The sequence below is a fragment of the Dendrobates tinctorius genome, unplaced genomic scaffold, assembly GCF_039654945.1.
Source record: "Dendrobates tinctorius isolate UK_male_01 unplaced genomic scaffold, ASM3965494v1 ptg000086l, whole genome shotgun sequence".
Classification (NCBI taxonomy): Eukaryota; Metazoa; Chordata; class Amphibia; order Anura; family Dendrobatidae; genus Dendrobates; species Dendrobates tinctorius.
The window spans coordinates 43919373-43934733 of record NW_027361754.1 but is presented as its reverse complement, the minus strand read 5'-3'; the positions used below and the strand labels follow the sequence as shown (position 1 = coordinate 43934733).

General features: G+C 45.2%; 1 protein-coding gene and 1 long non-coding RNA gene across 14 annotated transcripts in view; one reads left to right on the top strand and one right to left on the bottom strand.

Moving 5' to 3' along the window:
- AGRN (agrin) overlaps window positions 1-15361 on the top strand; it is a 719629-nt gene that overhangs the window by 590466 nt on the left and 113802 nt on the right. For all 13 annotated transcript variants that reach the window (XM_073585333.1, XM_073585332.1, XM_073585329.1 and 10 more), the window contains 2 exons: window positions 3377-3541; window positions 8420-8563. In XM_073585333.1, coding sequence (XP_073441434.1) covers window positions 3377-3541; window positions 8420-8563 — 309 coding nt within the window. The remainder of the gene's footprint in view (window positions 1-3376; window positions 3542-8419; window positions 8564-15361) is intronic.
- LOC141097853 (uncharacterized) lies at window positions 1731-2690 on the bottom strand. Its single transcript, XR_012234056.1, has 2 exons — window positions 2278-2690; window positions 1731-2176 (listed from the first exon to the last, which is right to left on the bottom strand). It is a non-coding gene; the product is annotated as an uncharacterized lncRNA (long non-coding RNA).

Sequence of the window (15361 nt, the reverse complement as noted above, 5' to 3'; positions counted from 1 at the left end):
GGTGTTGGGGATGCTTCAGCAAGGCTGGAATTGGGCAGGTTAATCTTTGGGAAGGTCATATGAATCAAGGCGCATACAAGGTTATCCTGGAAAAACAGTTGATTCCTTCTGCTCAGGCAATGTTCCCCAACTCTGAGGACTGGTTTTTCCAGCAGGACAATGTGCCATGCCACACAGCTAGGTCAATCAATGTGTGGATGAAGGACAACCACATCAAAACCCTGTCATGGCCAACCCAATCTCCAGACCTGAACCCCATTGAAAACCTCTGGAGTGTAATCAAGAGGAAGATGGATAGTCACAAGCCATCAAACAAAGAAGAACTGCTTACATTTTTGTACTAGGAGTTTTTTTTACTAGTTCTGAAAGTGTATATACTATTAGCTTCCCCTAATGGTGGCAGGATGCATCTAGATTTTTAGCATTTAGCACTTTGACTTTTTTTATGGAAGAGAAGGAGATTTAGAGCTCAACTGTAAAAAAAAAAAATGAATTCCTGACCCAAATTAAGATACTGAATTTGAGTTGCATTAAAGGGTTACTCCTACCGTCATAGATGGATAAGGTTGGATAGTGCTTTTAAAAAAGCAAGCACTTTTGCAATTTACTATTTATTAAAGCTTGTAGTTGATTTTGTGATATTAACACATTTCTTTTATTTAGAGTTTGTTACCTAGGAGACCGACCACCACCCGCGGCTGTTAACCTGTTAAATGCCGCTGTGAATCTCTGACAGCGGCATTTAACTCGTGTTTACTGGAAGCGCGCTGTAAATCCAGCCCATCGGTGACCTCATCACGTGATCGTGGGTCATTGATGGGTTGGCATGACAACCACAGGTCTCCATAGCAAGTGTTTGGCGCCATAGCAAGTGAGCATCTAATCATTGCCTGTGTGTAGCAGAGGCAATCGAAGTACTGCTTCTTCTAGTCTCCATGGAGACTTTTGAAGAATGCAAAAAATAAAAAAAAAGTTTTTAAGAATATTTAAAACATAATAAAAAATTATAAATGTTCCGCCCCATTCAAAATAAAACATAAAAAAATCAAATATACACATATTTGGTATCTCCGCGTTCAGAATTGCCCGATCTATCAATATAAAAGAAAATTAACTCGATCGCTAACCGGCATAATGAGAAAAAAAGTCAAAATGTCAGAATTACATTTATTTGGTCGCCACTACATTGCAATAAAATGCAATAACGGGCGATCAAAAGATCATATCTACACCAACATTTTATCAATAAAAATGTCAGCTCAGCACACACAAAATAAGCCCTCACCCAACGCGAGATCACGAATAGAGACGCTACGGATATCAATAAATGGCGCAATTTTTTTTTTTTTTTTACCAAAGTTTGGATTTTTTTCCTCTTAAATAAAAAAGAACCTAGACATGTTTAGTATCTATGAACTCGTAATGACCTGGAGAATCATAATCACAGGTCAGTTTTAACATTTCGTTAACATGGTAAAAAAAAAAAACCTCTGGAATTGAACTTTTTTCGCAATTTTACCTCACTTGGAATTTTTTGCCCTGTTTCCAGTAAATGGAATGGTAAAACCAATGATGTAGTTCAAAAGTACGACTTGTCCCGCAAAAAACAAGCCCTCACATGGCCATTTTATTTGAAAAATAAAAAAGTTATGGCTCTGGGAAAAAGGGGAGCAAAAAACGAAAATACCTGTGATCATGAATGGGTTAACAGATAAAAATGTTAATAAGCGTTAAATTGCAAAATTGCTTTTATTTACAAGCACTGTCCAACATTACCCATTGTTATGCAGAAGGGAATGACCCTTTAATAATAAAAAGGTGACATTTGGCAGAGCGATCAGGGAGTACGTGGCTCACATTGCGTATGCCCTGTTAATAGCTGACAAAGGGAATAAGACGAACAAAAACATTGACATCTTCGTTTGAAATCTATTCAAAACATCGACCTCTCAAAAATAATTTTCACTGTGCGCCCTCAGTACCACATGCGAGACGATAGGGCAGCCCTTAGATGTGAGGATTCGGCTGGATGAATCAGCAGCACCCTAGATCTGTGCTCCCTGGATATGTTGCAAAGTGTGAGATCTTCATTATTTCTATAAATATACCAAAGTTCCCGTCTGCAGAAATCACACACGGAGGTGCCAGTGCACGTTCGGCTTTAGGGGCCATGTTCCTGCGAGAAGAAAATCCATTGTATAATGCAAGACATGTTCCGTCCCTCACAACCCTCACCCCCAGCAGCTTTCTGGAAATGTCATCCAATGCACCCAGCACCTGTTAGTTTGGGTTTCAGACAGCTGCTATCTCCGTTGTCCCTGCATTCGGAAAGAGAGGGCAATATGGCAAGCTTAATCCATCTACCGCTCCGTCTTCTTGGCCTCGATTCACTTTTGCCGGCTGTGAACGAAGACCCAAAGCCGCTCCACACGAGATGTTTCCAGCAGTCGGCTGAAGATTAATTCACTCGTTTCAAAGTCACGGCAAATCCTAGGAATTCATCTTGCCATCTATTTCTTTCTTTTTTTTGTTTTTCTCCGCACCTCTACAGATGAAAATGGCTGCATCCCGTGCCAGCAGTGCCCGGCCCATGTTGTCACCTGCTATGTTACCGAGCGAGGGTTATTAATAGTAGTGATCTAAATGCAGGAAAATACACGGTGACATATTGCTCACTGTATCGTCAGCGTAGCCTCCAACTGATTAACCCTTTTTTGTCATTGTCAAGGGCTTAAATCCTGCTATGAATCACGGGCAGCGTTTTCTGCAAATAAGTCATCATTTTGTATGTAGGTGATAACATTTCGAGTCTTCGTTGGCGGATTGACTGGTCTTGGGGAAACATTTGCTCATTGACTTAATCACTTACTGTGATAAATAGCCAGAATAACTAAATAGAAAGAGGTGGAATCACGGTCTGGTATTACCACGAGTTGACGTCTTTGCCTCGTGCGACTCGCCCGGTATTTAACGCCGTTGGGTGCAGCACAAACAGTCATAAGTGATGATCATTCCTAACGATAATAAAATAGGATTTGATTGTAACCATAAATCTCTCGCCATGATCGGACAAGGTTATACATCGCCGCTTGAATATATCCCCGATACGGCGTCCTAGGAAGTTCTTCACTGCAGGGACTCGTGACCTTTTTATTATCGTCCCTCGCACGACCGCACACAATGACACCCTGGCGGCAGAGTATGCCATATGGAACTACTTAAAAGATTTAATGTCTCACTACATAGAGCATAACTTTATGTGTCTTCTTACCTTTGGCTGCCAGCTGGAGTTTCGGTTTGGCAGTGAAACGGATAATTAAAATGACATGAACGCCTTACAGGTCATTGACACAGATTCATTCTGCTTTTTCTCCAGGCAGCTGCCAGTGTAACGTGCACGGTTCCTACGGGGGCACTTGTGATCCCACCACTGGCCAGTGCTCCTGTAAACCTGGCGTAGGTGGGCTGAAGTGTGACCGATGCGAGCCCGGCTTCTGGAATTTCCGAGGAATCGTGACGGATAAGAAAAGCGGCTGTACACGTGAGTGCAACCCAGAAACGATAATATTGTTGCAACAGTGGAAGGAATGGGTCTGAAAAATTCTACATTCATTATTAATGTATGACAATGTAAAAAGATAAGTGTGTAAGAATAGTGTGAAATATGTTATGAAAATTGTGGATATTTGAGGGACAGGGCAAAACTAATGTTAGCAGCAGCAGAAAGCGTTTCGGCTAAGGCATCAAAGCTGATAATTGCAGGATATTACTGTGATTTTTACTAGATTGACTCTCTTTAGCTGGGGGAGAGATTTCCAACTTGTGACACTTCCGCTTCCAGGACGCGACATATGCAATAGCAAACATAAGTCTGCAGCAAAGAGGGCATCGGTACAAAAGTGCTAAGCAAACATGCTTGGATAAAGCGTTATCTGAGCATGCTCATGTGCTAATTGAGGGACTTAAGCGTGCTCGAAAAATATGTTCGAGTTCCCATAGCTACACGTTTCACGGCTGTGGGTCAGGCGCAACACATGCAGGGATTGTCTGTTTGTCTGTATCTCTGCATGTATTGCGGCTGTCGAACAGCCGCGATACATGCAGCCATGGGGACGTAAACATAATTTTAGAGCACGCCAAAGACGCTCGGCTAGCACGAAAGCATGATCGGATAACACCTTTTCGGAGCACATTCACCCATCACTAATAAATGTCTCTGTATGATATATATACAAAGATAAGAGGGTCCAATGCTACCCTAGTAGCTTCTAGAAGTATGATACCCGCTGTATATCAGATGCGCTAATGAGCAGAGTTGGCGAGAATTGATGTCTGCCACATCAGCAATCTGTGTCTGCATGAATAGGTGAGGGAGAACCGCCTTTTATCTGACGGCATTCATGGCTCTTCTTTTGATTAACCGTCCTGGCATGCCATCACGTGTGAATCATCCCAGGCCACCGGCTAATCAGAAGAAAATCCACAGATGCCGTCAGGAATAAAGTAAAAGTTGGAATGTCAATGAGCATGATAGAATCTTATGCGGTTTACAGGGGAAAAGTAAAAACAGGATTTGCTCACCTGATGACCGTCACAACCCCTGTGTTAGCTTATATACCTAAAAGAAGGGAAGTGCACAACCCAAAGTAAAATATAAATGTTTTATTGATGTAAATCAGATAAAAACAAAATTCTTGACAGGAAATAATAATAGAAAGGGGCATAGAACGTGAAACAGAGTGACCTCCGAGCAACCATATAATAAAAATTTAAGTGAAACACTTAAGTACATAAATTTTATTTCAAAAAGATATCATAAACAAACACTGTGAGTGAAATAATAATATCAACCAAGTGGAAAAATAACTATCAACACAGTTGTAGTATAAAGATATAAATATAGACCTGAAAGTACAATGGCAAAGCACTGAGAAGGTATAAATAAATATTAAGTATAAACCCATGCATGAGACAGGATAGTGGGTATTAAATTAATATATTGCATATGGTAGAGTAGAAAAATAATGCCCATCACAATCAATACACAATGTATTAAAGTGCAAATGCTTGAAGGTGCATAGAGACCATTACAACAATGGAGTTATAACAAGGGGGTTGTAAAAGGTGCTGCCAATACCTGTATGAATAAGGATGCTCAGGAGGGAAAACCCCGATGCGCGTTTCACTGTCGTTTCTTCCTGGGGGGCGTAGGAAGAAGCGACAGTGAACGTGCGTCAGGGTTTTCCTTGCTGAACATCCTTATTCAGAGCTAATCGCGATGACCTTCTACAGCCCGATCCAGAATGACTGTCACACTGTGACACTGACAGTGCGGATTAAAATCAGCTTTCCCTCCAAGTTTGTATCTTAACAGATGCCATCAGGAAAGAGCAGCTCTTAGGGCTCCCATCCAGTGGACATGAATTACTGACACGGCCAAAGGACTGGGTGCTGCAAGTCAATGCGCGCCAACTGTACTAATAAGCATAAGTTATTGGAGAGCAGGGGGTCCAGGTCCACATACTGTTCTTGTTTGGGAGCTTTCAGCCATCTGTGTCTGCCCATTGTATACATCATACCTAATGTAGATATAGCCTTGGAGGCCAATTCATGGAGAATGGCCCTGATGACATCTATTGCCAGGTGACTGAGAATGAGGTCTGGACTTCTTATTGGTATAAGGCTCCATTCAGCCTCATAGCTCTGGGGAACTAATAATACAAAATTAGAAAACTATGGGGTCCTACTCTACCTCTTCATGACTCAGATTGCATATAGCATTCTTTATTATTCCTTTGGTTTTTTTCCTTTGTTTTTAGATTTTTTATTCATGTTTTTTTTCCATGTTCATATGTTTATAGCATATGCAAATGTGGAGTAGTAGTACTTTGTCTTCTGATAATAAAACAGTCACATGTTCATATGGTAAATTATCCATTCTGGAGGCAGGAGATGAAGAGTTTACATTTCACGGTAAAGAGCGATTTTTGGACACTGCAAACCATTTTGGAATAGATTTGCAGAACCTGTGATTCCCGCTGGCTTATGAGAGCCTGAGGCAAGGATTGATCCAAGCGCAAAGCTGAAGGCATGATACTAAATTACACAATGAAGAGTCGGCTTAGGTGTGATGGACGACTGCATGGGGGCGTTCACCAATTCAGGCCCCGTCAATAACATAATGGGACTCCATCATTTTGGGCATTATGTTGTATCAGGACAGGGCTTCTTCTTTGCTCCTTGTCTGAACATTAAAAAGAAGGCAAGGGAGTGATATAAATGCTGAAGCGTCCCGCTTCAATGTCCGGCATAGCCTTGTGGGTCATATCCACCCTACGGGCAGCCACTTGTCAGTTATGTAATGGAAGCCAAGAGTCTGTCAGTTTGGCAGCATGACAGGCATAATGAGCCAGGTAGAAGGAATCACAAGAGCTGCAGGCGAGGAGATAGTCGAGTGGTGACCACCGTACAGCTTATCTAAATAGCATACATGTCATTACATCCTTCAAGTTTTTAATCCAATGCCAGTCTAATGGCCACCAAAGCCATTATTACTTATCAAGTAAACCGCAGGCATTACATAAATAGCACATCATATGCAAAATGCTGACGCTCCTTCTCTTTGTCTTTGTAGACATTGGAATAGAAATGACTTTTTGTAAGGTTTTATAAGCATAGAAAGAAAACCTCATTGGGTTTAGGCGATAGTACCAAATCTCTCAGAACTGAGTTTTAAGTAGGCTGAAGAAATACAGGAAATTGGGAATGTGATTTTCCCCATTGGTTTCTTCCAATGGATCATGAAAATTGAAATGCTGAAGATCACTGTAAAAACAAATGAGCAGATAGACAACAGTTCGAGGGATCATTGTGCTGTTACATATGCTGCCGAGATCTAGGATTCGTGGATATGATGGATAGGAAAAGATTAACCTTATGCGTCATGAATGGACACCATATCCCCCATAGCATTTGAATTATTGACATTCCCCTTATAGGATGTTTTTTATCCCCAAAACACGTATAGCTATGTAGGGGACATACCTATAAAAATGTACTACTAATTTTATTAAACTGCAGTCTATTCTACTGAAGATCCTATTTAATGCAGTACACTAATCAAGGTCTTGGTGTACCCAAGCAGTTCAGTGAACCATTCAAACCCCATATTTTGCATGATTTTGCATAATTTTGCTTTCCTCTATGTTGTTTGACAGCACTGCCTTGCCCAAAGCGAGTTCTTTCTGAAGAAAAACTCGCTGTGGGCTTGACGGAGTACATGCACTCACATCCCTTTGTTTTCTCTGGTGGGACCACTCAACAGGTTTGCCAACCATCCAGAAATTCTTGACCAATCAATACAAAAAAGGCGTCCCGTTATTTTTTTTTTTTAAGCTGGAGAAAATTGTACGGATTTTTTAAACATATTTTTCACCTTTCTCCAGTTCACAATGAATGCAGCTCATGTCTTCATATAGGATTTATGGTCTGTAGACTTATATCACATGTAATGTTAGCGATATATTATTGGCCTCAAATGTGTCCTTAAAAAAGTTGGCTGTCCGTAATTTTTTAAGAAGGTGCACAGAAAAAGTACAAAATCAAGTTACACCCAGAAATAAAGTGAAGTGGTCTCAGGGAGAGGAGGAGAGGGCTGTGTGTGCATGCGCTCTGACACTTCTCCAGTGAACACATGCCCAACCATCATCTTCAGACAGACCTCCCTGCACACAAGACAGCACTGTCAATCAACACAGATGTAGGCGGAGATGGGTAAGATATGATGGTGGAAAGGTTATCATAGTGGCTCATGCTAGATGCCAAAATTGGAGTATCTCTGAAGGAGAATAATATCCAGCATGACGTTTCTATAGCCAAGCCAAGACCCACATGGTCAAAACGAGTTGGTAGAAGCATTTGAAGACACTATTGGAAACTGAAAACGAAGTTATGGAAATTTTTCTCCTTTATGCTCATGTGTCTGTGCTCCTGTAATGAATGCAAGGTTAATAAGCTGGGATAATGTGAACTTCAGTCCAGTGGAGCATTTTTAGACAGATCTGTCTAATTTCAAACCAAATCTTGGATCAATTACTTTTTTGAAAAATTTTGGGACAATTTCAAATTGTTAGCTACGCCCCATTAAAGCTATGCCACACACCACTTCATTAAGTCATATCCCTTTTAAGAGAGCTGCAAAAAGTGTTTTAGGTCTGAAACGAGATTTACCAAGTTGGGGCAAAATTTGGTGCATTTTGTGCCACCTGAGAAGAGCAAATTTGCCCCAATTTTTTTTTACATTTGCTGTACACTGAATTAAATGTGACTTTTTTAACGCCTATATGATACCCTATAAGACATAACATGTATGGAGAATCCTAGACGATATTTATCCACATGGTTTGCTTCCATTTTGCAGCATGTAACTGTGATCAGGCGGGAGCCGTGCGTGATGACTGCGAGCAGATGACTGGTCTGTGCTCATGTAAGACGGGAATCTCTGGTTTGAAGTGCAGTCAGTGCCCAGACGGCAGTAAACCTGGCCTGAGTGGCTGCGAGAAAGGTAAGGACGTCTATATTGGTGGTTTTTGGATGTAACCGTTTTTTAGCATTTTTGAAGATGTGTTTGGGACGTCTACTGCCACCATGTGTTTGAGATGTCTACCGCCACCACGTGTTTGAGATGTCTACCGCCACCACGTGTTTGAGACGTCTACCGACACCACGTGTTTGAGACGTCTGTCGCCACCACGTGCTTGAAACGTCTACCGCCACCATGTTTTTGAGACGTCTACCGCCAACATGTTTTTGAAACGTGTAGCGTCAGTGTAAGCAGGTCCAGATATGCAGTAACACAGGGAATGCAGAGCAAGGGTTAAAAATAATACAATTTAATTATAACAGTAGGGAAAACTCCTCACAGGGAGACAACAGATAGTTAAGAAATGATATTGCAATATAACACAACAGTCTTGTTATGAAACTTATTGGGACTTCTATGTTCCTCAGCCGCATGCAGTCCAGTAGGTGTTATAGTACCAACAATGGCCTGCACAGCGTCTTTGGGAGTCACCCGCCAACACACAATCAAGTTTCTGGCGGCAACGGGCGGTCTCCGGTTTTACCCGTTGAGCCCCTAGTCCATTAATCTATAGATCTGATGTGGATAACACCATGGAAGTCTTTACCTGGCTACCTGGCACGTGCTCTGCCGCACACCTGTCCACATGGGGGAATACAGTTCACGATTTGGCACCTGGTACCCGTTCCTTACTGCGAGCACCTCACACTGGCGTTGTGCCTGATGCTCTGCGCACTCCCAGTTCCTGCGGGGCCTTCACGTATGCCCTTGGCGAGTCACAGCTCTGCCTTCCCTCTCCAAATGCAGAGCGCGGCGCACCCCTGTCTTCATTCTCTGCTGGCGGGAAACTTCTGAATTTTCCCATGCTTCCTTTTCTCTCCTCTCCCTGCTCACCACACCCCCTCTCACTGGGTCAGGGGACATGTCCGGTTCCCCATCTTTTCCCCCCCCGGCAATACTGGACGCAGCCCTTACCGTTTTGGATCCGGCATCACGCTTGTACCCGCAGCCCGGTCTTCCTCCTTACACCACCAATACAAAAAGGGTGGGGGAACAAGAGGCGCAATAGTGCCCTATCACTAGTGACACTACGATGTGAGTGGTGTAATGCAGTTCCACTCACCTATTCCAGTTGTGTGACCCACAACTGGCTTGAAGACATAACACAGTATCAGCTGCTGCAGGACCTCCACCGACCACTCCAACGTGGAAAAACTGCCAGAGAATATGGGAAGCAAGGTGTGCCATAGTCCGCGCTGCTGAGTCCACAAAATCACCTGGGATGCAAGATGTTGTAACAAAGTACTTCTTTATTCCTTCCTATGCGTTTTGGTGCCCTTCCTGGCACCTTCCTCAGGGATATCCCTGAGGAAGGTGCCAGGAAGGGCGCCGAAACGCGTAGGAAGGAATAAAGAAGTACTTTGTTACAACATCTTGCATCCCAGGTGATTTTGTGGACTCAGCAGCGCGGACTGTGGCACACCTTGCTTCCCATATTCCTTACACCACCAGGTGTTTGAGACACCTACCGACACCAGATGTTTGAGACCTGTAGCGCCACCATGTGTATGAGACGTCTACCGCTACCACAGCATGGATACCGCCGTTATGTAACCGATATCTTCTTACCAAGTCTTGAACAGGCCATATTTATGTTCCGTGTCACAGTTGCATCGGCAGGTGAAGCAGAGGCAGAAACCTTTTTTACAGATTTTGTATTGAGCGTCGGCACAATCAATAATAATTTACTTTCTTGAGTGACTAAAGCAGAATGAAAACAGATTTGAGCGAGCATGGAAACACAACAAAATGAAGGCTGACAACACTTTACAATTGATCGGCCCACACGGGCAGCTCATTACCCTATCTGTCTTCTGTCAATATTGATTCTTTCATCTGTAGTCATATTTAAAGGCATACGGTCCACAGGAGTTTTATTGCGGGTGATTTACGTCTCATTTTGCATAAGTAAAATAATGCCAGACCTGTCAATATCGTAATGGATTTTTATCATCATAGAGATCTAATAATCTTCAGTATTGATTAAGAAAATTATAGCATAAAATGCTTAGGATTAGGCACGGACTGTGTTTTTGTACAATATTCGCCTTCCCAATCACAATAGTTCTTATACACATGAGCTATATTTATATTGTGCTACCATTTGAGTCATTTATAGCAAATATGGAAGAAACGTCAAAAATGTTCAATGGATGCTCCTCTCACCCGGGGACCCTCAGCTATCTCCAGAACAGTGCCCCGGTGGCTGCACGTATACAGTACATCTTTTTCTATAGGAACTCACATTCTCTTTCTTCATTTATGAGCGCCCCTCTGCTGCCATTTCTTCAGTTAGATGCATTGGACATTTATTATTATTATTATGCATTTATATAGCACCATTTATTCCATGGCGCTTTACATGTGAAAAGGGGAAGTATAGACAAGTATAATAAACATGTGTAAGACAAGGGACACACAAGTACATAAGGAGAGGGGACCCTGCTCGCGAGGACTCACAGTCTACAGGGATGGGTGAGGATAGAGTAGGAGAGGGTAGAGCAGGTCGTGCGGTGGTTCAGTAGACCGAGGACCATTGCAGGCTGTAGGCTTGTCGGAACAGGTGGGTCTTCAGGTTCTTCTTGAAGATTTCCGTTGATGGTGAGAGTCTGATGTGTTGCGGCAGAGAGTTCCAGAGTATGGGGGAAGCACGGGAGAAGTCTTGTATGCGGTTGTGGGAAGAAGAGATAAGGGGGGAGTAGAGAAGGAGATATTATTGTATAAGATCTTATTGTATGGCCTGTGGATATGTCATCAATATCCCAGGTGATTACCATGTATTGACTGCCAAGCCATGTCTGCTAGGATCTGCCTAGATGGCAAAACAATCAATCCTTTATCTAGGATTAATTGCATTTAAAGGTACTCTGTCCGCAGGTTTTTACTATGTAATTTGATAGCAGCCTGATGTAGGGTCTGAGACCCTGATTCCAGCGATGTGTCACTTGCTAGTCTTTGTGTTAGCTATTCCAATAACATAAGCAGTGGCGGATTATAATGAGGTCAATTTGGGCAGTTGCCCCGGGCCCAGTGGGGTTAAGGGGCCCACAGCCCAGGCCAGTAAATTGCCCCATTATAATCCGCCACCGCGCAGGGCCGGATTATAGGCAGGGCAGGCGGGGCTTCAGCCCCGGGGCCCCCACCACAAGAGCTTCTAAGGGGGCCCCCACCACATTCCTGCTGGCTGCTGCAATGGCACTCCATCTTCTCCCCACCTAAAAGTGAGTGACCGTGGGGGCGGCATTATGTGCTCTGCTACCAGCAGCATCTACAAGTAGCGTGAACGCTGATGCTGCTGGTAGCGTGCAAAGGCTTGTGATGAGATCACAGGAGGTAAGGTGTCAGGGCCTGCGATCATGTGACCCCTGTCTCCTCCCCTCCTGTGACCTCATCACAGGTCCTGTGCGCACAGCACTGAGAGCAGCCATGTATGTGGAGTGCGGCTCTGCGGGTGGAGGTCAGTGCTGGAGGCCCCATTATCCTCTATGTGGAGTGTGGGTGGAGGTCGGTGCTGGAGGCTCCATTATTCTCTATGTGGAGTGTGGCTCTGCGGGTGGAGGTCGGTGCTGGAGGCTCCATCATTCTCTATGTGGAGTGCGGCTCAGCGGGTGGAGGTCGGTGCTGGAGGCTCCATTATTCTCTATGTGGAGTGCGGCTCTGCGGGTGGAGGTCGGTGCTGGAGGCCCCATTATTCTCTATGTGGAGTGCGGCTCTGCGGGTGGAGGTCGGTGCTGGAGGCTCCATTATTCTCTATGTGGAGTGCGGCTCTGCGGGTGGAGGTCGGTGCTGGACGCTCCATTATTCTCTATGTGGAGTGCGGCTCTGCGGGTGGAGGTCAGTGCTGGAGGCCCCATTATCCTCTATGTGGAGTGTGGGTGGAGGTCGGTGCTGGAGGCTCCATTATTCTCTATGTGGAGTGTGGCTCTGCGGGTGGAGGTCGGTGCTGGAGGCTCCATCATTCTCTATGTGGAGTGCGGCTCAGCGGGTGGAGGTCGGTGCTGGAGGCTCCATTATTCTCTATGTGGAGTGCGGCTCTGCGGGTGGAGGTCGGTGCTGGAGGCCCCATTATTCTCTATGTGGAGTGCGGCTCTGCGGGTGGAGGTCGGTGCTGGAGGCTCCATTATTCTCTATGTGGAGTGCGGCTCTGCGGGTGGAGGTCGGTGCTGGACGCTCCATTATTCTCTATGTGGAGTGCGGCTCTGCGGGTGGAGGTCAGTGCTGGAGGCCCCATTATCCTCTATGTGGAGTGTGGGTGGAGGTCGGTGCTGGAGGCTCCATTATTCTCTATGTGGAGTGTGGCTCTGCGGGTGGAGGTCGGTGCTGGAGGCTCCATCATTCTCTATGTGGAGTGCGGCTCTGCGGGTGGAGGTCGGTGCTGGAGGCTCCATTATTCTCTATGTGGAGTGCGGCTCTGCGGGTGGAGGTCGGTGCTGGAGGCTCCATTATTCTCTATGTGGAGTGCGGCTCTGCTGGTGGAGGTCGGTGCTGGAGGCTCCATTATTCTCTATGTGGAGTGCGGTTCTGCGGGTGGAGGTCGGTGCTGGAGGCTCCATTATTCTCTATGTGGAGTGGGGCTCTGCGGGTGGAGGTCGGTGCTGGAGGCTCCATTATTCTCTATGTGGAGTGCGGCTCTGCGGGTGGAGGTCGGTGCTGGAGGCCCCATTATTCTCTATGTAGATTGTGGCTCTGCGGGTGGAGGTCGGTGCTGGAGGCCCCATTATTCTCTATGTAGAGTGTGGCTCTGCGGGTGGAGGTCGGTGCTGGAGGCCCCATTATTCTCTATGTAGAGTGTGGCTCTACGATTCGTGACCCCCGTCACGTGACGAGGGGGGCCCACAGAGTCTGAACTGCCCCGGGCCCTGGCTACCCTTAATCCACCCCTGAACATAAGTGTTTTATCAGGAGGAGATTCACTACAGGACTAGGTGTCCCATGCATCCTAGTCAACTGCTCTGTGTAACTCCACCCACACCACTAATTAGCCACTTTCTCTCAGTTTACACAGAAAGCTGCCAGTCAGTGGTGTGGGCGAGGTTATACACAGCTCAGCATTGACAGATCTGCTAGATCTGCAGCAGAGAAAACTGATTTAATCACAACTACTGCACCAAGTAAGCTTAGTGATACATTGCTGGAATAAGGGTCTCAGTCCCTACATCATACTGCTGTCAGATTACATCGCAAAAACATGCTGTCAGATTCCCTTTAAAGGTCTGACCAGTCTGTTGGCTTAGAGGATAATCCATGGGAATTCTGCCTATAACCTCAATGACCGGACAGGACATGTTAATCTCTTAAAGGGAATCTGTCACCAGAATGATACACTGTTAATCTGCAGATTTGGGGTTAATCTACAGGCTAATAGCATTATTAACTAGGCAGGAGCCCGCACTTGCCCGAACGCTGCGGGGAGAAAATGAACTGGCTCTGCATTGGGGCCGGCTGTCAGTCAGGATCGGGTCATGGTAACAACCGTTGCTGTGTATACTCAAAGCGGTGACTGAACCAGCGGCGGCGCCACCCCCCGTGACTGAAACCGGAACACTGCCAGGGCGAATAACATTAATTTTCTCCCCACGGCATTTGTTTAAGTGCGGGCTCCGGGCAGGTTAAGACCGCTATTAACCTGTAGAATAACCCCGTATATGCAAGTTAGGCTTCTTATACACTTGTCTTGTTTTATGTGGCCCGTTTTTTCATGTTTTTTTTTGCGGGCTGTATTGCCGTAATTTTCACGGTCTGCGGCAAAAACAAGCCGCAAAAAATCTTCTCGGATTTCTGCAGGCCTTCGAAGTGATAAATAGGAAGTACATGGGAGTGTCCTAGTAAAAATACGGCGTTGCGCAAATAGGGTCTTCACGGTGTACCGCAAAATCAACACACTGGACAAGCTTCTGTTGTTTTTGCGGCCCCATTGATTTCAATGGGGGCCGTGTCCTTAAGCCGTGAAAAATATCAAGCAGGGTCAATATTTTTTCATGGCCGTAAATACGGCCATACGACACATGGCGCTCCAATGTATTTTTACGGCCCGTTTTTGCGGCCCCATAGAAATCTATTGGGGACGCAAAAACGGGCCGCAAAAACACGGCAAGTGTAAAAGAAGCCTTAATAGAGTATTTTCTGGTGACCAGTTCCCTTTAATGCCTTAGAAATCCTGTAAAATGTGTGGTGTGACTGGTGGTTAATGGAAGGTATGTGTCACAGGGATGGCAGCTCCCTGTGATGTAGCCCAGAGTGTTTTTTTAAGTGTACATAAATGTTTAAGTAGTTTTTGTTCACATTTGTGTCCGGGCTACAGGTAGCTATGAGAGTTGGGAGGGTCTGGCTACCCATGTACCACAAACTGTGGTGAAGGGGCTCACTGTACCCCATTTTGTCTGAAGATATGTGTGTGGTTGTGAATCTGCAGGACCTGTGATGAGGTCATGAACATGTGACTAGCCATGTGATAGGTAACTGGGAATGGTTACAGGCTATCTAAGGAAGGTGTGTTGCACATGTGTGAGAGTGTTGGAGTTTGTCAGCCCAGACAGAGCTCCCATGTTCCAGGCTCGGACGTTGCATAGCCTGGGGAAGCCGTGCCAGCGAGTCCGAGCCAAAAGGAGCAGACTGTCTTGAAACCGTGTGATCCTGACCGGGGTCAGTGAGAAGGATTTACAGGATACCTCTGTGTATAAGTGGGATCTGAGAACCTGCGTGGCCAACAGGTAACGGTCT